This window comes from Astyanax mexicanus, chromosome 13, assembly GCF_023375975.1.
Source record: "Astyanax mexicanus isolate ESR-SI-001 chromosome 13, AstMex3_surface, whole genome shotgun sequence".
NCBI lineage: Eukaryota > Metazoa > Chordata > Actinopteri > Characiformes > Acestrorhamphidae > Astyanax > Astyanax mexicanus.
Genome location: NC_064420.1, coordinates 33,714,449 through 33,739,302, shown reverse-complemented (window position 1 = coordinate 33,739,302; position 24,854 = coordinate 33,714,449). Strand labels below are relative to the sequence as shown.

Genomic DNA, 24,854 nt, shown 5'->3' with positions numbered 1-24,854 from the left:
TTCAGGGCTCGATTAACTTTGAAAGATAATAATATCAAAAAATAAAAAAAAAATAATATTAAAATCTGGTGCACCTTATAGTCCAACAAAATGCTATATTATAAAAATCAACTGAAACAAAGCATCCAAATGCTAAATAAAAATGACTGTAGTTACTGTTTTGATAGTACATCGAAAATGTAGCACTTATGGTTCTTTATAACATACTGTGTACTGTGAAGGTTTCTTGGAGTATTGTTATATTATATTTTTGCCGTTTAACCCACCTCTAATTGATGAAAAAAACTTTTATTATAAGACTACTAATGATCTCATCAAATGGCCCAAAGACACCAAGCAGCTCACTCTGTGAATGTGTGTTTTTTTAGTTCGCAGGAACGCAGACACACTCTGGACAGTCTGAGGCCTATCGGCGGACCAGCAGACAGACAGACGGTGCATGTCGACAAGGTACGGCTGCACTTAGTAGACCAGGTGTCTGGAATATTCACACAAATATTAACCATCTGGTCCTGGGGCACTGCTGCCCGATGTAGTGCAGTGTTCCCTCTGCTCTAACACACCTGATCCCACTAATCAGCTCATTAACAAGCTCTTTTATGAGTTGAAGTAGATGTGTAAACACTCACACTGTGTGAAATGGTTCTGTGGATAGGGCGAAGAAATAAGTGTGGTTTCCCAAACAGGAATACTACATAGTCTATAGTCAACAGCAGATTAAAAATCTCCATTCAGAATGCTGTGTAGTCCAAGATTAGGCTTATTCCCTGTCTTTCTTTGATTTTACTAAATTGAAAACCTCTAAAATATAATCAAGAGGAAGATGGATGATCACAAGCTGAACTGCTTGACTTTTGAATTTTTGTACCAGGAGTGGCATAAAGTTATCCAAAAGCAGTGTGTAAGACTGGTGGAGGAGAACATGCCAAGATGCATGAAAACTGTGATTAAAAACCAGAGTTATTCCACCAAATATTGATTTCTGAACTCCTTAAACTTGATACATATGAATATGAACTTGTTTTCTTTGTATTATTCGAGGTCTGAAAGCTCTGCATCTTTTTTTGTTATTTCAGCCATTTCTCATTTCTCTGCAAATAAATGCTCTAAATGACATTCTTTTTATTTGGAATTTGGGAGACATGTTGTCCATAGTTTATTGAATAAAACATCGTGTTCTTTTAATTTTTTCCAGAGTTTTGTATGATATAATTTCTCTTTCTCTGTCTTTCTATCTCTCACACTCCCTCTCCTCAAACCCTCTTTACCCACTACAGGAGATCAGTCGGCAGATGAATTCGGTGTTTAAGGAGCTCCTGTCCCGTCAGCCTCCACAGGAAAGTTCAGTCCCTCCGTCTCCTTCCACCACGCCCTCCTCCTCCACTCCCTCTGCCTCCACCGGCGCTAACCGCCAGTCAGTGAAGAAAGTATCGGCCTTCAGCCTGCGCGGCCGAGGCCTCTTCAAACCTCCTGACCAGCAGGACTGATGGATGGAGGACAGAAAGAAGGATGATAATTAAGAAGAAGGGAAGGATAATTGCAAGTGTACTGAAAAGAATCAGAAAATCTATTTTTCCAAACATGTAATATGATATTCTTGGAAACCTCCATTATCCGGACCTTTGGTTTATGAAAAAAACATGTTTGGTTTGTGTAGTTCCAGTAACAGAGCCAGTGACTGGTGATGATGACGATGATGGTACTTGTTGCAGTGACCCCACTGGTCACTGGTGATGTTACTGTTTTGTAAAGGGTGCAGGCTAAGGTAAAGCAGGCACACTTTTTTTCATCTGTGATTTTCCCCATTACCCCCAATGTCCAGTCATTGCAGTGATGTCCAGTGGAGTGGCTGAATGCTTTCACTGTAGTGCTATCACTGTTTAATTTTGATGAAGACTCGTTGGTTTCTAGTGGACAGCAAGTCTAAGTGCTCAAAAAGCCACTGCTGTGTTTCATCAGCATACTGGGAACGTCGTCTGTGACTGGGAAGAGTGCACACAGCTGTGAATGCGGGATCCTGACAGTCGTCTGTCAGATTTATAACAGCTGAGGAAGAAAATTAAGCTTACATTGATTTTATTTTAGGCGGTAAACTGGAAATTAATATTTTTTTGACAATATAAAAGATTAATTTTGAATTTTCCTTTATTTTTGCTATAATTTAGGTAGATTGTTTTTTTTAACGACCTGAGCTCATTATTTGTTTTCCCTAGAGATGGGGAGACCAAACAGATCCTTTACAGCTGCAAGCAAACAGACAAAATATAGCAGCAATCTCATTGTCGGGTTTATGTTTCCGTAAATGGAAAAGTTGGTGTGCAGTGTTAACGGATACAGAATTGGTTAATCCATTGAAAATCTCGGAATATGCATTTTGAATTTGTACTAGTTTGGTCTTTATGTTGGTAACTCCATACTTTGTCTCTATTTACTTTTGGCTGGCTCATATGTGAATACACCACATGACATTTTTAACTGTACCTTGGTGAATTACGTGAACACACACGAACACGCACATATATAACCATGCAAAGACACTGGGAATGGGAACAGGTGTGATGACCAAAATAAGTGCAGCTCAGTAGCCACCTATTCCCCCATGAGTCCATTTACTCTGTCGTGTATGGAACCCTGACAGACAACTGTGAAGACAAGTGTCTCCCAGACACGCCTACAGCTCAGGAGTAGCTATAGAGAGAGAGTGAGAGAGAGAGAGAACAAGAGGAACTGGTAGACTGTAGAACTGACCAAACTGTGAACGAATAGGTGCCATCGCAGGACGTCCACTCACTCCTGTCAAGCCCTAACAAACACACATACAAAAAAACATACAAAAACACCTCCCTGCTCCTGTTCCAATCCTCCTACTCCTCCTCCTTTTCCTCATCTGCTACTCACTGATGCATCATCTTTCGCTTCTCTGTTACATGATGTCAGCAAAATTGTTGTCAAATGAAATCCAGTATTATCACAATAAATAATAAATTATGTCGATCCGGAAAAGCTGTTGTCGTTTTTTTATTTGATGGTGCTTTTGTTTAAAATCTGTTTAAAAATATTTTTACTGTATGACAGTAACCAACAGAGATTAGAGGGTTCCTTAAAAATGACTAATTAATGAATCAATAAGTAATTAGATTCTTATGCCGATGGTTTGTACTCTGTCATCAATAAAATAAGTCAGTCGATGCAGATTTTAAAGCTTAACACACTGACACAACATAAATCAGTGTGGGACAGCAGTATATATAGTAAATTAGTTCATGAAATTGTACCTCAGGGTACAGCTTGTAAACACCCACACCTGTAAACTGTAAAGTGATTTCTTAATTTCTTATTCAAAGCGGTAGATTGTGTCACATTCTTTTGCAGATGTGTGGTTTTTGCATAAAAAAAATAACAATTTAAGAGGTGTTATGCTTTCTCACTTAAGATTGAAACAGGTAGCTGTCCTTGACATTATCTAAAAATATCATTAATCTTTGTTCTCTCTTTTTTTCTTTTTTAAATTTTATAATTTTATTTCTAATTTTCTCCCAATTTAATTAGGCCAGTTGCACGTGCCTCCTCCGACACATGTGAATTTAGCCACCCCCTCTTTTTGAAATGCTGCTAATGCAGCATTGTCAAGTAGCATCACAGTGCACTCGGAGGAAAGCACAGAGACTCGATTCCGATACATCAGCTCACAGACACCTTGTGTTAACTGACATCCCCCTAGAAATGATGAGAGAAAAGAGCCAATTGTACTCTCTCAGGGCTCTGGCAGCTGATGGCAAGATATACCACTGGGATTCGACCCATTATTCTCCCAACCATAGTGGCTTCAGTTTGGACTGCTGGACCAATCATCATCCTATTGTGTCCAAAGATAAACAAAGGGAGTACTTTTTAACTCCATCCATGTTCTCCGTTTCTTTTAGTGACTCTCAGCTTGTTCAGAAAGGCGTGTCCTTTGCTGGTGGCTCAAAATGTAAATTACATTTCTCGACTAGGAGACCAGGAGCAATAAATATTAATTCTTATATACTGCTTCTTTAAGACACCTTTTCATTCTCCTGTAAAGTAGCTTTATAGGAAATATAAAAGTTTTTTTTTTTTTTTCGTAAGTGATAATATTGTGTGTGTGTGTGTGTGTGGGTGAGAGAGAGAGAGAGAGAGAGAGAAAGAGAGAGAGTAGCTGAAATAGCATATCGTGTAGTAACCTGATCTCCCTTCTTCTCATGGACCGTTCCATTCCTGTCCCAAAAATAACCCCAAGCTCACCCTACTAATTCTTCACAGGGTACACACACACAGTCAACCTGATCCACACTTCTGCTATGTGCCACAGACAAGTGTTCAGAAAGAATGAGGTCATAACTAAGGGACCCCTTCATGTCTTCAATCAACTTTATTCTACAATACAGACCAAGGCCTCTTACACACAGTTTCTGACCAGGCCTGGCCTGACCACTGTGATCTGATCACCTGGATAATTAACAGGATCTATAAATCCCAGTGCAGGACTTAACATTTGTTGCTGAAGCAGAAGTGCATTCATCTGATCGGGGTAAGTGAGAATCTATTCACTGATGCTAAATTTACCCTAACTGTCTTTACAGTGTGCTGACAATAGAGAAAGTTACAGTGCATTGTAGCTATGATCACGTTTACTTTTGATCTTTTAATAGAATCTTTTGCTTTTAAATGATTTTAAGTTGATTTTGAATGATCTACACAAGGCATAACATACTTCAAAAGCAGTAATTAAGTATTTATTAACAGCTTATGCCAGGAGTTACAAGACACACAGTACACTGACATCCCAAATGTAATATCACAAGAATTAGAATTGTGTCCCAGGACTTTTGGCATGCTTTATAGAAGCTAAGAAATGCTGCATTGTAGTCGTGGTTCAAAGTGCAAATCACAAATGTGTGTGGAACCTCCTGCACTGAATGTGGAGTCACTTGTCTCGTAACATGGACAGTGTCTTTTAACATGGACAATTCCAACCGGATGCCATCGTTACCACCCACTGCAGTGTCCAGTGGGGGTGGTAATGATGGTAATACTTTTTCCACCCTGCACTGTGAATGTTAACATGTTGTGTTTAATAAAACCATGCAAACATATATATATTTTTGTGTGGTATTAGTTTAAGCAGACTGTGATGAAAATCAGAACACATTTATTGACCAATTTCCAAGCAGAAATCCAAGTAATCCCAAAGGATTCACATACTTTTTCTTGGAACTGTAAATGTCTGTCTGTAATAGTCTGAAATAGTTACTGTGCACCAATTTGTGGTGGGGTCCATTTTGCTTGGGGCCCCTAAATGCCTTAAAATGGCTTTTGGTGACATTATATACGAAAAGAAAAACGCCTGCACTTAAGATCTAGTTAAGTCGTGTTTGTCTAAATTTGTGACTTGTGAAAAATTTGTGACCACATTATTATTAGAATTCCAGGCAGTTCCAAGCTGTTTGTTTAGATTTCCTTCTTATTTTATTTTGCAACTGAAACTCATAGTCAATTTTTACGGCATGTGTTCTGATTTTCTTCAGCCACCATGATGTCCGACGAGTACCTGGTGGATTGCAAGATAAGTGACGATGATGATGATAGTGATGATGAAGAAGATGTGCAGAAGATTCAGCCATCTTTAACCCCCCCACCACAGTTCTCTTCTATCTCCCAATCCTCGTTTACTAATGAATCCAGGGACCCCTATGGAGTCAACAACCACTTAAAGGTGGGGCCAATCTTTTCTACATAAATAGGACATCATAGTTATTAATAACAATTTCCTTTTTTCCTCAGAGTAAAACTGTGAGTGCTGCAGGAGTGTTCAAACCTGTTTATAGAGCTGAAAAAGAAGGACCAAATTTTGTCCATATAATGTATTTTTTACAGCAGTTTTCTAATGATACAGATCACAACTGATTAATGTGGGGCTTCTGGTATACAGGCACTGAATCAGAGCCAACAGGCTTTAGCATCAAAGCTGTTTTGAAAGCTGCTAATGCTGCTAGGGATTAGCTGTAGTAGAGCTAATGGAGTAACCTCTAAGAACCTCTAAGAAACTGAGCTGAGCATTGTTTTTGCTAATTTCCCAGGAGTGTAAATTGTGTTTGTTCACATTTGGCATTTGACGCTGGCCACTGATAAAAGGGCACTGAGGCTTATCTTGAAACTTGTGGACTGTAGACTGCATATGTAGTGAACCTCCACCTTGATCACACTTTTTTTTCAGTGTAAAAACTGTAACTGTATTCATAGAAAAGCTCACAAGGAGCAGAAATTTCAGTTAATTTCATCCATATAAAGGTTAAAAAAAATCCATGTAATATTAAAGCTAGCAAAAAAATACAGCTGTTTTTGTATCATGTTTGCTTGTCAACAAATGCATGTGTACAGCTGTTCCAAAGAGAGTGCTGATGTTATCTTAAAATGGCCAGTATGTTTACATTACCAGGCTGAAGTGACTCAAATCTGATTTTTTTTTTGCTCAATGTGGCTCAGATCTGATTTTTTATGGCTATGAGATTTTTCAAATCAGATTTGAGTCACATTTATATGTGCTTCTAAATCGGATACCTATCCGATCCATGGATCTATCGATTTGCTATAGATGCAAAAACAAACAGCAAAAGCAAGCAGCCTGGCTTTTTTTCACCTCCTCGACCTGAGCATGTACTTCAGACCAGCTGTTTACTCTCCACTCCAGCAAAAGATGCTACACATAGCGTTGCTAATTTATCCATTTCCCTTTATAAAGCTACGAGTCGTCTCTCAAATATGACGTATTTTGTTGTTGTTGAAATTTACTACTTATAATAATACTATCATTTACACACCATTTTACTTGAGTTATTATTATCTTTATCTGTCTTGGACAGTGTTGTGTAAACTACGATTTTTCAAATTGATGTTTCGTTTCAGAATGTCTTTTAATATTATACTAATATTATATACAATACGGCAACTGATTCCTGACAAATTAAACATAAACACTTCCCTTTGAATAGTATTTTTTCGCAACGCACCTGAAATCTTCTGCAGTCGCTGTCTATTTTCCATTTCTTTGAATTTGCCATGTTCCCTCAAAAGCGCAGGAATCTTAATGTAGGCATAATGAAGGAAGGGAAGGAGATTTTAGATTGGGTTTGTGATAGCGACACCTTGTGTTCAAACTTTGAAACCTGCTTAATAGCAGGCTAACTTGCACTGCCCTGTAAACTCAATGAAAGCAGCCTGGGATGCTTGTTCTTTTAGAAGTGAGGTCTACTGAATCCTATTCTAGAATACCACAAATCCTATAGAGCAAATACTAAATGAAATGAGTAAATTTTTCACTTCCTTCTGCTCACTAAGTACTTTTTCTGTCTATGTTTTTCTTTCTCTATTCTTCACCACACTGTAGGTAGATTTTAGTGATGTTTTGGCTGAGCCCGCCTCCACCCGCAGCTACGACCGTGTGTGGGTGTACAGCGGCATTGGATTTGAATCGGCGCGGATCTGGAGCTACCGCTGCCTGACCGCAGTGTGTGCTGTCCCTGTGTCCTGCCTCTCCGGCTGTCTCTTCGCTCTGCTGGCCTGTTTACACATCTGGTAATGTCACGCTTCAACATGCACACACCTTCCATCTCAGTGACCCATATGCTGCATATTTCTATGCTTCCATTCTGCATCATCATTATGGCTGCAGCTGTATCAAATGCATTAGCAGGTGACATCAGTCAGCTGGAAATATCACAAAATTGCATGTAGAACATCATTACATGCACCAACGTAAAATAGGTCATTTATTTTTCATATTTCATTTATTCTAAAGGTCAGAAATAATGCATTTATTGAATTTTTAAAAATAATATAAAAATAAATTGAAAGTATGCAACTTTGTTAGAGCAAAAAGGCTCAATTTAAAAACAGTTTACAACCCTGTTATTTTACCTTAGAATAAAATAATTAATAATGATTATTGTCTAGGTTACATGGGTTGGACAATGATACTGAGACACCTGTCATTTTCATGGCTAAATTGGAGCAGCCTGGCGGCCAATCTTCATTAATTGCACATTATTGCACCAGTAAGAGCAGAGTGTGAAGGTTCAATTAGCAGGGTAAGAGCACAGTTTTGCTCAAAATATTGCAATGCACACAACATTATGGGTGAAATACCAGAGTTCAAAAGAGGACAAATTGTTGGTGCACGTCTTGCTGGTGCATCTGTGACCAAGACAGCAAGTCTTTGTGATGTATGAAGAGCCACTGTATCCAGGGTAATGTCAGCATACCACCAAGAAGGACCAACCACATCCAACAGGATTAACTGTGGCACAAGAGGAAGCTTGACAACAAACAGTATTCAAAAAGCCTAGTGCATCTTAGTGAGCCTAGTTTAGACGTGCCAAAAGTTATGTGACAGAAGAATGTAATGCTACCTCAGGTGATGGCCTAGGAACATCCACACCTTAATAAATTGTAAGGTGTTATCTTGTGAGTGAGGCTAAACAATGACCAGCATGCTCATGGCAAGGCAACGTCAATCATCAGAGTTTAAGCAAGTGTTATTTTAGAAATGTGTGTGGATAGCTAGCTGACAAGATGGAGAATCCTAAGTACTGGATGGAAAATGAAAATGACTATTGAGTCTGAAAAAACGGCTTAAATTTAGCAAATACTCAAGGTTTTAATATCGGTATTAGAAAATATATGTGGTATTTCATGGCTTATCAGAACTATTCATATTTATTTTCTTTTACTGTCCCTCTCTTTCTCTGTCTCAGGTGTGTGATGCCCTGTGTACAGGTGTGTCACACTTGTCTGCCGTGCGTGAGGTCACTGTGGATGAGTCTGGTGAATATCTTCCTCATGCCGCTCTGCGAGTCCGCTGCCCGCTGCTGTAGTGGAGTCTACATATTACTTTCCAAGGAGTGAGCAGTGACAGAAACGCACAGCTTCTTAATAGAAGTCCACACTTATTGAGAAGAGTATTATGTTTTTTTTATCCAGTCAACACATCTGTATTGCAGTAGAGCAACGAATGAAGCTAAGACAAGCTTTGTTACTGCAGTAACAAATCACTGTTTTGTTTTCTAACTACCTCTTTTTATCTGGCAGGATTGATTTTATTATCATTATTAAAATAGTGATTAACAATAACTATATATATTTATTTCAAGTTTGGTGCAGAAGACTTTCATTATTACAGAGTGAGATTTCAAAAATCTTTAAAATACCACGTTTTAATATAAAAAGAAAACTTGGCACTTGGCATTAAACTAAATTCTAAAAATCACCAGATTTACATGGAATCCACATCATCAAGTTATACTTTATTAAAAAGATTTTGTTGTGTATGTGCAGTACTCATTACTTGCAGGTGTTTTTTTTTTTCATTTGAATTTCCCACTAGGCTCTGTTTTTTTGTATTTTATACATATGAAAAATAAAATGCCATTTAATTGATCAAAATGAATTTCTGATATTATTTGCTTTTGTTCTTTCAAACTTCCATTTAATGTTTTCCATAATATAATCGTAACATGGTTAGTAATGTAATTGTCTAAGAGGTATTCTGTGAGTAATAATTTCTTCCAGCAACAATACTCTGAAACTCTGTAAGAATCATTAACTAAACAACATCCATTAAAGTTACAATAAAAGTCTTAAATTAAGGCTGCTAAAAATAACTAGGAAGCAACATTAACAAAAACAAGCTAAAGCAAAAGGAAAAACATTTGATTGTAGAGCCATAGAGTCACAGTTCCATGCCAAAATCAATTTTAGCTCATAGTGCATTCACTGACATTTACGTTTTTCTTTGTGAGTGATTGGCTAATCAATATTCAGTACTTTTTTAGGGGAGCCCTGATATAATTGCAATGAATTCGCAAAATGAAATATAGGCCTCTTTGCTTTTACTGATTTAAAAAAAAAAATTAAACTAATAAACTATTTTTTTTATTTTATTTGCACTCTATGCCTGTTATTAATTCGCTCATCAGCTAAAATTATTTTGAATTGTGCAGTTTGAAATACTTTTTAAGCAAAAAGTGATGAATGTGATTAGTTTACATTAATTAATCACAGAGCATGTTAATTATTAGATTTTTTTCATTGCTTGGCATTCTAATATATTTGTTTAAGCATCAATCAAAGGCCAGATTTGGTACTTTAATCTTACTAGCTGTTTAAATAATAACATAATTTGGCCCTTTTATATCATTTGAGTGCAACTGTTGATTATGATAATATGATTTCTGATTCTTATTTGGTTTTACTCCAGCACTTAATGCTCTCAGAAGTGGACTTAAAATATGGCCTTTAATCACCAGTAAGATAAGAACCAATAAGAGGAGATAAAATATATTTGATGTCAGTTCTTAGGAAAGAGTCACTGTAATGAATATGACGCCAAAACTGATAAAACACACTCTCTGTTTCTAATGCATGCAAGTGCTCTTACTGCTGGTATTGGATTACAATTCATGATCAGTTTTCAATATTTCTGCAGGAAATAAACAAATGATTGCTTGTAAAATGTGCAACTATCACAAAAGTACCAAAACAGGACTGTTCACAGTGGTGTTTACAGGAGCCCGACAATCCAACAGCCTCTAAAATCTGCATCACAGATATTCAGCAATTATACTGAATGTTACAGAGAAATTTCCTGGAATGAAAAAGTAAGAAAGGGCACAGCCATTCAGTGGCTGCTGCAGATTACATCCACAGCACAAAAAAAAAAAAAAAATCACTGCATTGATACTTCTGTGATAGTCCAGTGAATGCCAACCCATTTTAAAAAAACATGATAAGTTCATTAGCAATCAGTGCAAAATACAAGATGAATAAAAAAGGTGAAAGCTGTCTCCCTCCAGTGGTGCAGTTGTAGAATACACAGTTGGCTTGATTTATGGAAAATGATGACTCATTAAACTTTCCTCAGAGACTGTTTCTGAGAAGGAACAGAGAATTAATGTTCATTTCTCATCAGTATAAAGAGTAGGTGGTACACCTACAAACAAATCAGAGAGTGCATTCATGCACCCTGGATGTGGCCTTGTCAGAGTGAAAGGAGTATAGCATGACCCATTTACACTTAAAGGAGAACTCCGGTGTAAAATTGACATTGAGAACACTAAACTTTTTTTAATGGCCCACAGCTTTCCGAGAGCCAGTATTTTGTGCCTTTTGCCCAGCACTCTTTACAACTGGTGCTTCGGGGCATCCACTTGCCCCTGCAGATAAATCCCTTTTTACACCTTTATTTAGGCTCAAAGCAGCCTAAATTATCCTAGAACCCTGACATTTAAACGAGGCATTAATAACTTTAAAAGTGTATAAAATGCCTTTTCAAAAACAACAAAAGCAAGCCACCTGGTCTTTTTCACCTCCTGGACCTGAGCATGTATTTTAGAGAAGCTGTTTGCTCTCCACTCGAGCAAAAGATGCTCCACATATGAGCTGCTAACACACCCATTTCCCTTCATAAAGCTACAAGTCGTCTCTCAAATATGACATTTTGGCGAAGTTTATACACGTATCAGTCTGTGCATGTGAGATGTTTCAGAGACACATTCGTTCACATTACACACAGATACAGGCCACTTACCTTTGTAAATGTGAACCGTCAAGATCTGCCAAATCTGAGCAAAAAATTGTACTTGAGTAATGTGGCTTGTTTTGTAAACGTAGCCGAAGTGATCAAATCTGATTTAAAAAAATTTTACTTGGCAAGTTCATGCTGCGATGAATAAAATCACATCTGAGCCACATTGAGCAAAAAAATCAGAGTTGAGTCACTTCAGCCTGGTCATGTGAATGTAGGCTTAGAGGTCTGACAGGTGAAGTGCAGGAATAAACCAAATAACAAAAAAGATGCAGAGCTTTCAAACCTCAAATAATGCAAAGAAAAGTTCATATTTATAATTTTAAGATTTCTAAAATCAATATTTGGTTGAATGATCCTGGTTTTTAATCACAGTTTTCATGCATCTTGGCATGTTCTCCTCCACCAGTCTTACACACTGCTTTTGAATAACGTTATGCCACTTCTGGTGCAAAAAATTCAAGCAGTTCAGCTTGGTTTGATGGTTTGTGATCATCCACCTTCCTCTTGATTATATTCCATAGGTTTTCAATTTGGTTAAAATCAAAGAAACTCAATTTTTAAGTGGTCTCTTATTTATAGTATTAATATTAAAGCCATAAGTAGTTATATATTATATTATAACATGTTATATCCTCATACTTCATTCAGTAGTGAGGGGAAATGTTTATATGGGTCAGCCCTGATTTATTGGGGCTAACCTGCGCCCCCTCCCAGAATCAGCAAGCAGGCGGCTGTTGAGCCATATCCGGTAACACAGCGCCAGCTCCTGCGCGATTGGCTCCGCCGCAGAGAGCGGAGTATGTGATGAAGTGCGGAAGAAACGGGGGAATTCCTGAACAGAGGGGTTTGAGAGCGGTCTTTGTGAGATAAACGAACAGATAACCCGGGTTATTAACTGCTGGACATGTAGGCCGGACTGTCGGCTGGCAGTTGATAAGTAGCAGCTGCTCGGCGGCGCGTTTCAGGAGCCTCAACAAGTCTTCCGGACTCGGCGGCGCTAAGTTAACGTTAGCGCTCCGCTAGCTGAGCCAGAAAGTGCTTCTGGAAAGACGTCAGAAGAGAGAGCGAGGTGAGGGGCTTCACGTTGTTTGTTGTTCTGTTGCGCTGCGTGTTTTCTCTGGCTGTTCTTTCTGTCTCGTTACCAACAAAATGTGCAATGTGTCTGCTGTTTTCCCCGTTGCCTGTTCAGTTGTTGACATAATTGGCCTAGCTAAATAGCTAAAGCTAGATAACATACCTTGAATTTTAGCTAGCTTACTTGTTAGCTAGCCTGCTAACGTTAGGTGTTATGTAGCTAGTTAGCTACCACGTTAAACGTAACCTAAAATGTCCAGACAAGTGGCATAAAAAAATTATAGTTTGTCTTTAATTAACCAATTATTTGTAAAACTATATAGCTAACGTTATATCATAACCTTTTCTCTGCTTTAGTCACCGGAATGTTGGTTAGCTAACTACCGAGCTAAGCTAAATGTCACTGTTAATAACATGGCCACAGTGCTTATTGTCAACATTAGCTAACGCTAGCTAAAGTGAAAGTACACTGCTAACAGAAAAGCAGAAAAATGTTTATATACCTTTTATTACTGTCCATAATTAATTAATATTTAGCTACGTGCTAAATCAGCATGTGTATTAGATTAGCTAGGTAGGTGCCAGGGGAAAAAAATCAACATCATGGCTGTGATTACACAGATTTCCTGTACGCTAAATAACTTAACTAGATATTTAGCTAACCTACGTACGTTAAGACACATCTCAACGCCAAATTATTCCATCCCATCTTCCCAACACCTCTATTACATTATCTCCATCCTATTACACCACCACAAACTCCTCAATGTCCCATTACTACACCCATATCCTCAGGAACTGATTACTTAATACCCCTCGTCTCTAAGCCATCTCCCTAATGCCCCTGTACTCCATCCCATCTCCTTAACACCCCATTACATTGTCTCCATCCTATTACGTCACCAACACTTTCTCAGTGACCTGTTACTGCACCCATCACTTCAATACCCCAACACCCTATCCATTTCTCCTCAGCACCCAATTACCCCACCCTCCTTTTCTCAAAACCATCTCAGGAGTGTCCTGTTACTTCATCCCATCTCCTCAGCACCTTGTTACTCCATCCCATATGCCCAACACCCCATTGTTCCATCTCCTTAGCGCTCCATTTCTCCATCCCTCAACATCCTGTATTGCCAACACCCTGTTTCTCCTTAGCACCCCATTTCTGCCCTCCATCGCCTAAATGCCCCATCTCTCCATCTCTTCAGCACCCCGCAACTCCATCCCATGTTCCTAATGCCCCATTTCTCCATCTTCAGCACCCCACAACTCCATCCCATGTTCCTAACACCCTATTACTCTATCCCATCTCATCAGCACCCCATTACTCCACCCTATATCTCCAACACCACACTGCTCCACCTCCTCAGCACTTTATTTCTCCATCCCTCAACATCTCATATCGTCAACACCCTATCTCTCCATCTCCTCAATATCCCATTACTGCACCCCATGTCCCCAACACCCCGTTAGCCAAGTCCACCTCTTTGTCTCTGTTTACACTGATCTCCTGTCAGTTACTTTAAAAACACTTCTTAACACCCTATTACTCCACCACCACCTTCTCAGCATTACATTACCCCACCACCATCTTCTTAACCCCCTTGTTACTCCACCATCATCTCCTCAACACCCCATTACTCTGCCTCATCTACTGAACATCTCATTATCCCATTCTACCACTGCCTGCTAGAACAACATGGAGAATGCAGATCAGTCATCTGTATTGCCTTGGGCAAAAACAAAAAACAAAACAGAAAAACACTGCCTCCCAAATACTTCACAACAAGAAATGTGCACAATGTGTTCATGTAAAATGTTAACCCTCTCTTACATTCTTCAGACACAGGAGTTTGAGGCCACAGAGCACTTTGGTCATTATGAGTAGATGATTAGACAATTAAATAAATAAAAAATACATTTAGAGACATGCTTTTCTGTTCAGGGCAGGGAATTAAAGGTTTCACTATTGTGTTTATCACCTTTTAACCTGCTATTGGTTGTGTTGCTTGATTCTTGACTAATGCTTCTCTTAAGTATGATTGTGGCAGTTCTCATTCTTGCCTTGTGTTTAACCTTTAGAAGTTTGGAAGTGAACAGTACCATATAGAAAACCAGAATAAGGGTGTGAATTATTTCAATGAATTTCTGTTGTAGATCATGGTTCAACCCCAGCCTCACGGAGGCGGCACCTTACAGTGGGAGATGACTGGTGAGGAGGCTGTAGGGGCTGCCAGCCAAGGGTCACTAATGGCCAGTTCACAAGGATCTCTGAGGGTTCCACCCGAGTTGGCTGGAAACGAGGTCGTCCACAGACTTCTGGCAGACAACCATCAGTTACGAGGTGTGGTAAAATTAAGCAGAGTTTGTGTTTTTTTGGCTTTTGGATTTGGATTAATTTTGTCTAAGTGCTCATGTTTCTGACCTACAGAGGCCCTGAAACGAAGCAATGACGCCCTGAAGGACAGGTGTGAAGAGATGGAGGGATGGCAGAGGAGGTCTAGGGAAGAACGAGAGTTCCTCAGCTGTAAATTTCGCGAGGCCCGGGCATTAGTGGAGCGACTGGCTCAGGAGAATCACAGTTTGCTGGGCAAGCTCAACCATAGTGTCAGTCTCTCAGCAGGTCTGAGTCCTGGCAATTCTCCTGAGGCAGGAAGTTCGGATAAAAACCTAGAAGGCTGCAGTGCAGAGAGTAATGGACTGATTCACTCTCCTGAGGTAGGTTTAGATTGACAATTACAAAAATAACTGTTTTATTTTTATGGTATCATTTCATTAAGCCCTTAACTTGGTATTTGATCTGATCTTCAATCTGATCTTCAGACCTTTGAAGAGACTGCCTTGAAGGATGGTGTAGAAGAAGACGAAGAAAGAGTTCATCAAAGCTTGGTAAAGCATGAAGTTTATGCTATACTCTCTAAAGTCTTTATATTCTTTTGAACATCAATTTGTGTATGTGTATTTGTTTAGGCATCTAGTGACAATAGCTTCCTCAGTAGTTTCCCTCCCAGTCTGCATGACGCCCTGCCCTATGATGAAGGGCAGTGCTGGGTGGAGGGAGACAGCAGGGCCTGTCAGGTGAGCCCATCACCACCCTCCCAGCCTTTTAAACCTGGGTATCTGCTTTAATGATTCCAGATTAATTGCTACTCCCCCAATAAATAATTCCTCCGTCTAATTTGCTTTGTTCCCTGATCCTTCCTTTCCCCTGGGGCTTTTGTTTTGCAGAGTGTCTTTAATGTCCATTTTTGCTTTTGGAGATCCAATGCCCTGCAGAGTTCCAGTCCCAATCTTAAGAAATACTCCAGTGTTTTAAACATAAGCCATATATGTTCTAAATAGTCATGGATAATCAGTGATCCATGCAGTGATCTCATGTTTTGGAACACATTAACACAATAATTACCAGACAGTGTGAAAACAGTTATTAACTTTTAGAAAAAAATCACGTATGTCAAAAAAAAGTCACTAATATAAATTAGCAAATAAGCAGTGTCAAGAAAATCACTAATACAAACGGACTGTGTCAAAGTAAAAATTGAAGTTTTAACTCAACATATTTTCAAACTTAAAGCCAGGAAAACTTTTTCACATTTCTCCACAGTAAAGAAAACCAGGCTGGCAAAGTTGACCAAAAGTGCACATGATTGTTCTGGACAATTTAAATCACACCAAATTAAGCTTATTACATTCCTTCCGTGATTTATATCTGGTGGCATATTTCTGCAGCGCTATTGGAAAGCAGCAGTAGAGCTTATAGGGATAATTATATGTATGATGAAAATATGAAAATAAAAGTATCAATTACACAATAATTTTTGTATCCTTCCCAAAATTCAGGAAGGTACCAGCATTAACATGAGTTATTTGCCCTATATTAAAAATGTGTGCCAATTTAACTTTTAGTATTTTATTTACATTGAAATATCCACAACTTAAAGCTTCAGAAAAGGAAAATGTGATTAATCATTATCACAAATTAGGACTGGGAGGTTAATCAAATTAATTTAGTTTAATTTAAATGTAAAGGAAACAATAGCTTGTGCATCAATGTCAATGGAGCTGTGTTTACAAATAAAAAAAACTTGAGTTGTTATGTACGAAATAAAAAAAACAAAATCATAATCATAAATATATTTGAAGAATATTGAGATTTTTTTTTTTTTTGCAATATCATCCAGCCCTGTAACCCCAAATGTAAACTCAATTATTAAAAAAAAGGCATGCTGTGCTAGTGAACTGTGGTGATTTTATTGAAAGTTTAGGACATTTTGAGGGGTCTGTTTTTCATAAATTGATCTATAATGGGGTACAAATGGTCATGGACATGGGTTTTAATCTCACAGCTGTCACATACATCATATACTTCAAATTAGAAGTGGCAATTACTGTGGTCCAAGCACCGTTAGAAGCCACCAGAGAAGAAATGCTGAGCAGTATGTTTTGGACTGTTAAACATATGGAGGGTCTTCACTAGAGGTTTTGTGGATTTCACTTAAAGTTGCGTAGTTGTTACAGTTGTTGCGCTGGACTGGAAGCACTTTTGCTGCATGATACCTTTTAAAAGGTTTTATTTTAATTGCTTACACAAGCTTGGTAAATGGTTCTGTGCACTGCATGTATCCTATATAAATTAAGCGTATATGTGTTGTGTGAATGTATTGTGAAACTTCTAAGCACTCAAGAACAAAGAGTACAGTAACACTGAATGTGCTCTGTTCTTGAGTTTGGAGATTGTGTGGCTCTTTTTCCTGACTATGCATCTCTGTATTCCATAGCCTAGTGAAGGTTCTAATGAGTTCTTAAAGCTGCTGAAGAGTCATAAAGAGAAGATGGAGGACGGAATGAGAGATCTCAGAAGGAAGAATGAGGAACTGGAGAAAGAGAAAATGGAGAGTGAAAAGGAGAAAGAGGACCTTCGGACTACTGTTGAGCAGCTTCATGTGGAACTGTCTCAGCTCAAGCAGGTAAGAAAATACTCCACCTGTTGATGAATTTAATGATATTTTTTCCAAACTATTTAAAGCTTTTACTGTGATGTGCTTTGAAGTTTATGGCTACAGCTATTGGTATCAAGAATTATTTTATTTAAAACCAATACAAGCATGAACAAGGAGGCAGTATAGCTGCGCAAAAACAGGAATAATATAAGCAGGAAATAGGAATTCTGGCAGCACAGTTTTGAATTGACCAAATTTTCTGACAACATCAAAAAGGGGATTACAGTAGTTTAGTTTACATGAGATAATTATGCACGTTTCTAAGCTGTAGAAGCCCAGAAAAGGCCAGTGTCTGGCAATGTTCTTAAAATGGTCAGGAATATTTAAGACTTGAAGCTGCAGGTCTTTTGGGGTATGTCTCTACCAGCTACCAGTATGTCTCTGCACATCTAAAAAAACGAGATTTTTGCCATTTCTAGTATAAAGGTGAATCTCCTTCCACTCTCAAGTCTATTGCAGCCTCCAACAGTTTTTTATTTTTTTTTCGCGCGGTCTTGCCCTGTATTTAGCTTAATACTCTTTCATCAACTCTGACCAAGCTTCCTTGTCCCTGCTGAAGAAAAGCATCCCCACAGCATGATCCGACCCCTACTTTCTTTTTACAGTCTACAGGGTGTGTTGAGGGTGATGAGCATTGTTACTTTTCCACCACACATAGCACTTTGTATTTAGGCCAGAAGTTCATCATTACAACACCTCCTTTACATGCTTGTTGGACTACACAGTAATGTGAATGGAAATTCTCTGTTGATAGAAAAAACATATTTATTTCAGGACCAGGCTTAAACTGTGTCCAGGAAAAGGTTTAAATCCTTTATGGGAAACTAATTATGTCTTGTAAATAATCTGCCCTTCCATACCAAACTTTTTGACAAGGACTAAAGTAGGCCAAGGTGAATATTGGGATAGAGGAAAAGGAGGGGGAGCAGTAAATGAGGTTAGAAGTTGTTAGTTAGTTTATTAGAGGTGTTAGGAGAGTAAGTACTCGTTGAAGAGCTCTTTCACACTTCTTTTGGGGGTCTTCATTCTCCTGCATTGATCCTTTGTCCTCTGGGCTCCATTATTGTATGGCTTGCTCAGCCTGGTGTTAGCGTTTAGTTGATTTAGCCTTATTTCCATGTTCTCCTCAAGAAACCCTTGGAAATTTTGATTTGATTGTATAAAAATGTCAAGACTGCAGTGTTTAAGGTTAACAGTGTGTTGCTACCGTGTACAGAGCACTTATTGTTTAAAGAGTAAATGCAGTTTTAGATTCTTAGTGCAGCTCTTCCACTGATGACATTTTTTATTGTGTGCTGTGAACATCCTGTGAAATACATATATGTTCTTGAGTTTTTGAGAGGGATTTGATTAATCAGAACTGCAGACCAGTGTTAAACCATGTCATGATGTAATTATAGTGCAAGTGCAGTATTATTGTGTATATTGTTCATCATATGCAGCCCTCAGTCAAAGTGCGGCATTGAAATTTTCGAATGTGTTTTGTTGTAGGAGTGTATTTTAAAACTGCATCTGTTTTTTTTTTTTTTTTTGTCAGACTGCTGTTGTAGCAGAGGAGACAGATTTCACAGTTTCTCCAGAACGGTATTGTCCTTCTCTATCTTTTTCTCTCTTCTTCGTTTAAGCATGCCAAAGCTTTAAAGACTTTCTTTGTGGACTGCATGCATGGGGTTCTACATGCTTTGCTGTAGCATACTGGAATTGACGTGTCCTCTTTATTGTTTACTGTAACTAACTTGCGTTCACCTTAAACCCCTGCCTTATGTGTCTGCTTAGCTCTCACTTGGCTAAACTAACAGAGCAGCTTCAGGCTACACAAGGAAGGTGAGGGGAGCTGTGTTTCTGTGTATGTGCATATATACAGTATTTCCTTCCCCTCATGTCACCAGTGGCCCTCTGACAGCATGGATTTGACTATTTTAAATGAGGAAGATGTACTTCTAAAAACAGAAGTGTGTGGAATTGATGCTAATTCATGTTCTCTCTATGTTCTTTGATGCAGGTATAGAGAGCTTCAGGAAAAACTGAACGCTCTGCAGCACAATTCATTTCAGAGGGACCGAGTTGAGGCTGTTCTCAAACAGAAAGAGAAGGACTGTGTTCAGGTACACAAACACACTTGTGAATATAGCTTCTTTTTGAGATTTGCCTAAAGGTAATAAATAAAATCAAAATAGCAGTTGGTAACAATGAATATTTTTCAATTTTTCCTTTTTTGCAGCTGACTAAGGATATTGAAGCACTGAAGGCTCAGGTCACATCTCTTCTTGGGGAACTGCATGAGCGCCAGACCTGTCTTAACAAATGTGAAGAAGAAAAGAGACATTTAGAGGACAAGTGAGCGCATATGCATTTTGTGTGTCTGACATAGTAGCTACAAGAATGCATCTCACATCAATACTCTTTTTAGGCAACACAGTTATTCATGTTTTGGTGTGGTGTTGATAGATGCAGTCAAATCCTTGCTGTAAAATGCTGTAAAATCTATTAAAAAAAAGCCTTTGCTGGACAGTAGAGACAGTTACTCCAACAAAAGTCAAATAATTTTTTTTTCAGTATCCTAGATTTCAAATGAAACAAGGAAAAAGCAGGCGTCAGTTATTTATACTTAGTATAGTATAGCATGGTTCATCATTTACACCTTTTATAAATGCCAGCTGCCCAGTACCTTTGTAGGTATAAGCTTTTCTTTAAAATTGTACCAATAAAAATAGTCCTGAATTGAATAGAAGCTAATATAGTGAGAACATACTTATTTTTACTTTGTCACAAAAACAGCTCATTTAAATACATATTTAAATGTTTAACTAAATTAAATGCATAACTCATTTTAGAAAAGCCATTCACATTAAAGAAATCTCCTGTTTTTGTTCTTGGTTGCTTTTTGAATAAGATCCCATACATTGCAGTCAATGAGAGTAGAACTGGATTACATAAAATGATTTAAAGTTAGTCAGTCCTAAAGCTGCTCTAACAGACACAATCTTCAATCATGTAAATATGTTCACTTAAAAAAAAGGTTTACTTAATAAGTTACCATGTCAAAGTTACATGGTGTTTTATTGTTTTTAAATTTCACTGAATTTGAGTGTGCTGTTTGGTTTCCTCAGGTTACGCAGTAAGACAGAAGGCCTGCAGAATCTGGAGCGGGAAATGGAGCAGCAGAAGAAGCAGCACTTCGTCACCATGGACAAACTACTGCTGCAGACACAGAATTTGGAGGCTGCACTGAAGAATGAAAGACTTGTCATTGTGGAGGAGAGGTAAGACTAGTGACAGTAAAATATTTTATAGTACCTATAGTGTAGTATAGAAAATTGTATTCATTTTCAGATTGTTTCCTATTCCTATATGTTATCATTTGCCTTTTTAATCATAGCGGCCAGCCCTAATGCCTTTGTACTTTATATGAGTGTTTGTTTTCAATTTTCTCTCATCTTTCTCCTTTGTAGAAGAAAGCTGGCCCAGCTCCAGCACGCATACACCTGTCTGTTTCAAGATTATGACAACAAGCTGAAAACAGAAAAACAAGCAAACAGGGTGGGTGAATATTTTTTCCTGCGGACACTGGTAAAATGACTGGTTTCCCCATTTCATGCAGCACATTATGTATGTTACATTCTGTACATAGTTTGTGGTCAGCAAGGCTGAGGAAGCAAGTACTTTTTTTAAATGCTCTGAGTACCAGGTGGAAAAAGGAAGGGTGTAACTTTTCTTTGTGTTTGTGTGTTTTGTTTCTATGACAGGGCGGAGAGGCGGAGATTCTTAACAGATTGGAGGAAGCTGAGAGAGCTCTGGCTTTGAAACAGGCTCACATTGACAAACTCAAGGAGGAAATGGAGCAAGTGAGGAGCCTACAGGAGACTAATCAAGTGCTTACAGCACAGGTCAGCTTTCCTTTTATTACTGTATTATAATTCAAAACTACAATGGTAAAAAAAAAAAACGTCTTAGTAAGGTAAATTTGCTCAGCCATGGAAAACCATTACATGAAGTTTGCCATACACAGTCTTAGTGCTGATGTTTGTAACTTTGTTGTGGGTAATGCAACAGAGGATTACTGATTCAGCGCCTTCTGCATGAGCTACTGCTTTGTGTCTGAGCTTTTATTGGTCCTGGATACCTTCAATGCAATATACTCATAACATTAGCACATGTAGTGAAAAGTTACTTGCTGTATTTTTCGCACTATAAGGCACACTTAAAATCCTTTAATTTTCCCAAAAATAGACAGTGTGCCTAATAATCCAGTGCACCTCATGTATGCATTCTACCAGTCAACCAGGTTGTAGGAAGCGGCACAACTTCTCCGCTAAAGTACTGCGGTCTAAAGGAATTTCAGTTTAGCTATCCAGCACCGAGGCTGGAGCAGTATTAGCATTAGCCGCTTACCTCAGCGCTAACTCTTTCACCTTTCAGAGGTGAGTATATTGGACTGTAGTCTGTGGTTACCGTGTTAAAACCATGCTAAAATATTGGAAATCTAAATTTACTGTAAACGGAAGCTCATTACTCACTCAAATAAACAGTTTTCAGAAGAGGAATCTGTGTAGATTAACATCCACTGCTCATTTGACTTTAAAAGAAAGTGTTTTTTTGTTGTTGTTGTTTGTTTGTTTTTTTAAGAATCACAATTTTTGTTGACAAATCTGCTTTACGATACTTTGTTTAGGCTGAAATCTACAAGCTAGATTTCCAGGCTGAGAGAGAAGCACGAGAAAAGCTCAATCAGAAGAAAGAGGAGCTGCAGGAGAAGCTGAACCAGGTTCTGGCTGAAATCAACCTACTCAAGCAGGAGAACATGCAGCAGAGACACAAGGATGACTATCGACCTCATCAGCTCCTACCACCTGGTAAACACTGCCTCTTACCAGTCCGTCCTCGCCACACATACCAGGCTGAAATAAATTGTTTAATTTTTTTAACAGTATTTAAGTTACATTAACCTTTTCATACATTGTCAATATTGGTGAACATTTTCTGTGTGAAGTATTGCCATAAAAATATCCTGTACAGTGAAAAGGTCTTTTTAATATAATATTTTTTACCATATTGCCCACCACTATTTTAGAGCTTCCATGGGCCAGAATTTTCATTGCTTGCAATAAATAATTAAATTAGTGTTCGAAATTATAATATTAGGAGAAAGCTGTAGTGAGAATATTGGTGCAACTTCTTAAATATTTTGACCGTAAAAGAATTAAACCCATCAAACCTTGTTTGATGTACTTTGAAATCACAAGTTTCTTGCCAATACATAGCCCATACACCCATAAACTTTTTTTCTGCTCGTCAACTATTGCTGTGCTCTCTGACTCGTTCTTGACTCTAACTCTCTCTTTTCTCACCCTCTACTTGCACTGTTCTCAGGACCATCGATGCCCCCACAGAACCGAAACCCTGAAGTGCTGCCAGAGTTCCAATGTCCTAAGTGTCAGTACCGTGCACCAGACATGGATACTCTACAGATTCACGTGATGGACTGTATCCAATGAGAACAAGAAAAGGCTCACAAAGAGAGCAACAAATGGTTGTGATCAACAAATGAGAGCTTCTTACAAATCAAACACAGAATTGCACACGAGACCAGAAGAGGGTAAAAAGGTCAATCTGTGGCTGCTGAACTTTGGGCCTTGCAACCAGGTGGCTTTACAAAGAAGACTGACATCAGATATGATGGACATTTTATTTTGGAGGAAATAAAACAGTGCAGTTCAATTTAACATATTCTATTAGTTCATATGTTAGAAATGATCTTTACTGCCTCTCTGTGACCGCATAATGTACTGCACGTGTGACTGTGTGTTTCTGCTGTGCAGCATACATCTATCTGTGACAATGTTTCCTTTTTAAATGTGTTTTTTGGATGTATGGCTACTTTTAGGATTAATGCTTGTCTGTGTTAATATTGTCTATTATCTTGCCTGAATGTATTAACCAAAACAGAATCTTTGTACAGTCTATTGCTATGGAGAGATTTAAATAATTAAAGAAAGACATATATATGGAATATATATGGAAATTGCCTAAGAACTCATCCTTTTTAAGACTAGATAAGCTTTACACGATACAGCCAAACAACTGTATGTCCAACATTTCGAGGGCAGTTTTATTTGGTGGTCTTTGATGTCAAGGCTATTCAGATATTGCCATTACGCAGCATAATGCTGGAATTTTTTTTTTAGCATAGGGCATAGTGAGTTTAGGCCAGTGGACTGGTACTTCACCAGTCAGTCCCAGCATTTCTGTGTTTTACTCTTTGCTGTTCTGTGAGCAAGTCATTTACATTTTTTTTATCTATTTTTCTTTGCTCTGTAAAAATGCTGCTTTTAAGTTTGCTTGAAAGCAATATAATAAATTAATAGTTTCTCAAATTGTTTTTAAAACCATTTGATGTGAATATTAGCAATAACTCATAGTTTGCAAATATTTAAAATTCAATATATATATTTTTTTAACCTAGTTTTTTGTCTCGTCCACATTGACCACAAACCAAAATGGACAGCCCCCGCCCTGTGGTACAAGGGACCACATATAACACAATCACTATGTCAGTTTAAATAAAATAAAAAAATCCCAAAACACAGTTAACCGTTTTACATGAGGAGCACACTCAGCGGCTGGTTCTGGCTCAAAGCTCTTTGTGGCTCGTGAGAGCAGTGCACCGAGCCTTGAAGGAGAGGTAGTAGTGTTAAACACTCCTTTTTACATACAGGACCAATGCTGTGTTCCTGGTGAATGTGATATTGGAGCCGGTTCGTGGAGAGTCTTACCAATTTCCCATTGGCAAACTGCTAGAAGGAGCGTGCGAGTGGGCCCTCAAATTAAATTAAAATGGTAGCTGTGGTTAATTAAATACTTATCTAAGATAATCCATTTTTAAAGTATAATAGTACATAAAAGTATTTTTCTATAAAATTAATAAAAAATAGATTCCTATTTTTCTACACCAAACAGTTTGACAGTTCACGTTAAGTCGCATGTCCATGGATTGGATACTTATGTGATTTAGGACCACATATGAAAGGCTACATTCACATTACCAGGCTGAAGTGACTCAAATCTGATTTTTTTGCTCAGTGTGGCTCAGATCGGATTTTTTTCATGGCTGTGTAAACGTGCCAAATCAGATTTCTTCAAATCAGATTTGAGTCTCTTTCATATGTGGACCT

The 24,854-nt window shown here is 38.2% G+C and overlaps 3 protein-coding genes across 9 annotated transcripts in view; all 3 read left to right on the top strand.

Moving 5' to 3' along the window:
- The window catches only part of arhgap4b (Rho GTPase activating protein 4b), a 51,623-nt gene extending 48,620 nt beyond the window's left edge, over positions 1-3,003 (top strand). For all 5 annotated transcript variants that reach the window (XM_007249942.4, XM_007249943.4, XM_007249936.4 and 2 more), the window contains 2 exons: positions 369-450; positions 1,278-3,003. In XM_007249942.4, the coding sequence (XP_007250004.2) occupies positions 369-450; positions 1,278-1,487 (292 nt within the window). In that variant the 3' untranslated portion in view covers positions 1,488-3,003. The remainder of the gene's footprint in view (positions 1-368; positions 451-1,277) is intronic.
- Positions 3,004-4,274: 1,271 nt separating this feature from the next.
- On the top strand, positions 4,275-9,466 carry cav4b (caveolin 4b). The gene is made up of 4 exons (XM_022677381.2): positions 4,275-4,552; positions 5,550-5,737; positions 7,409-7,596; positions 8,775-9,466. Exons 2-4 carry the CDS (start codon positions 5,555-5,557, stop codon positions 8,923-8,925), a joined length of 522 nt encoding a protein of 173 aa, XP_022533102.2. The 5' UTR covers positions 4,275-4,552; positions 5,550-5,554; the 3' UTR covers positions 8,926-9,466.
- Positions 9,467-12,355: 2,889 nt separating this feature from the next.
- ikbkg (inhibitor of nuclear factor kappa B kinase regulatory subunit gamma) lies at positions 12,356-23,696 on the top strand. Of its 3 annotated transcripts, XM_007249945.4 has the most exons (15): positions 12,356-12,674; positions 14,840-15,026; positions 15,114-15,400; positions 15,506-15,571; positions 15,653-15,760; positions 17,461-17,649; positions 19,220-19,266; positions 19,459-19,506; positions 19,685-19,787; positions 19,904-20,019; positions 20,793-20,945; positions 21,135-21,222; positions 21,429-21,569; positions 22,355-22,535; positions 23,053-23,696. In XM_007249945.4, exons 2-15 carry the CDS (start codon positions 14,843-14,845, stop codon positions 23,175-23,177), a joined length of 1,836 nt encoding a protein of 611 aa, XP_007250007.1. In that variant the 5' UTR covers positions 12,356-12,674; positions 14,840-14,842; the 3' UTR covers positions 23,178-23,696. The 3 variants fall into 3 exon arrangements, with proteins under 3 accessions (XP_007250007.1, XP_007250009.1, XP_007250008.1); XM_007249947.4 differs by lacking the exon at positions 15,653-15,760; XM_007249946.4 differs by lacking the exon at positions 19,459-19,506 and having other exon boundaries at positions 12,357-12,674.
- Positions 23,697-24,854: the final 1,158 nt, after the last annotated feature.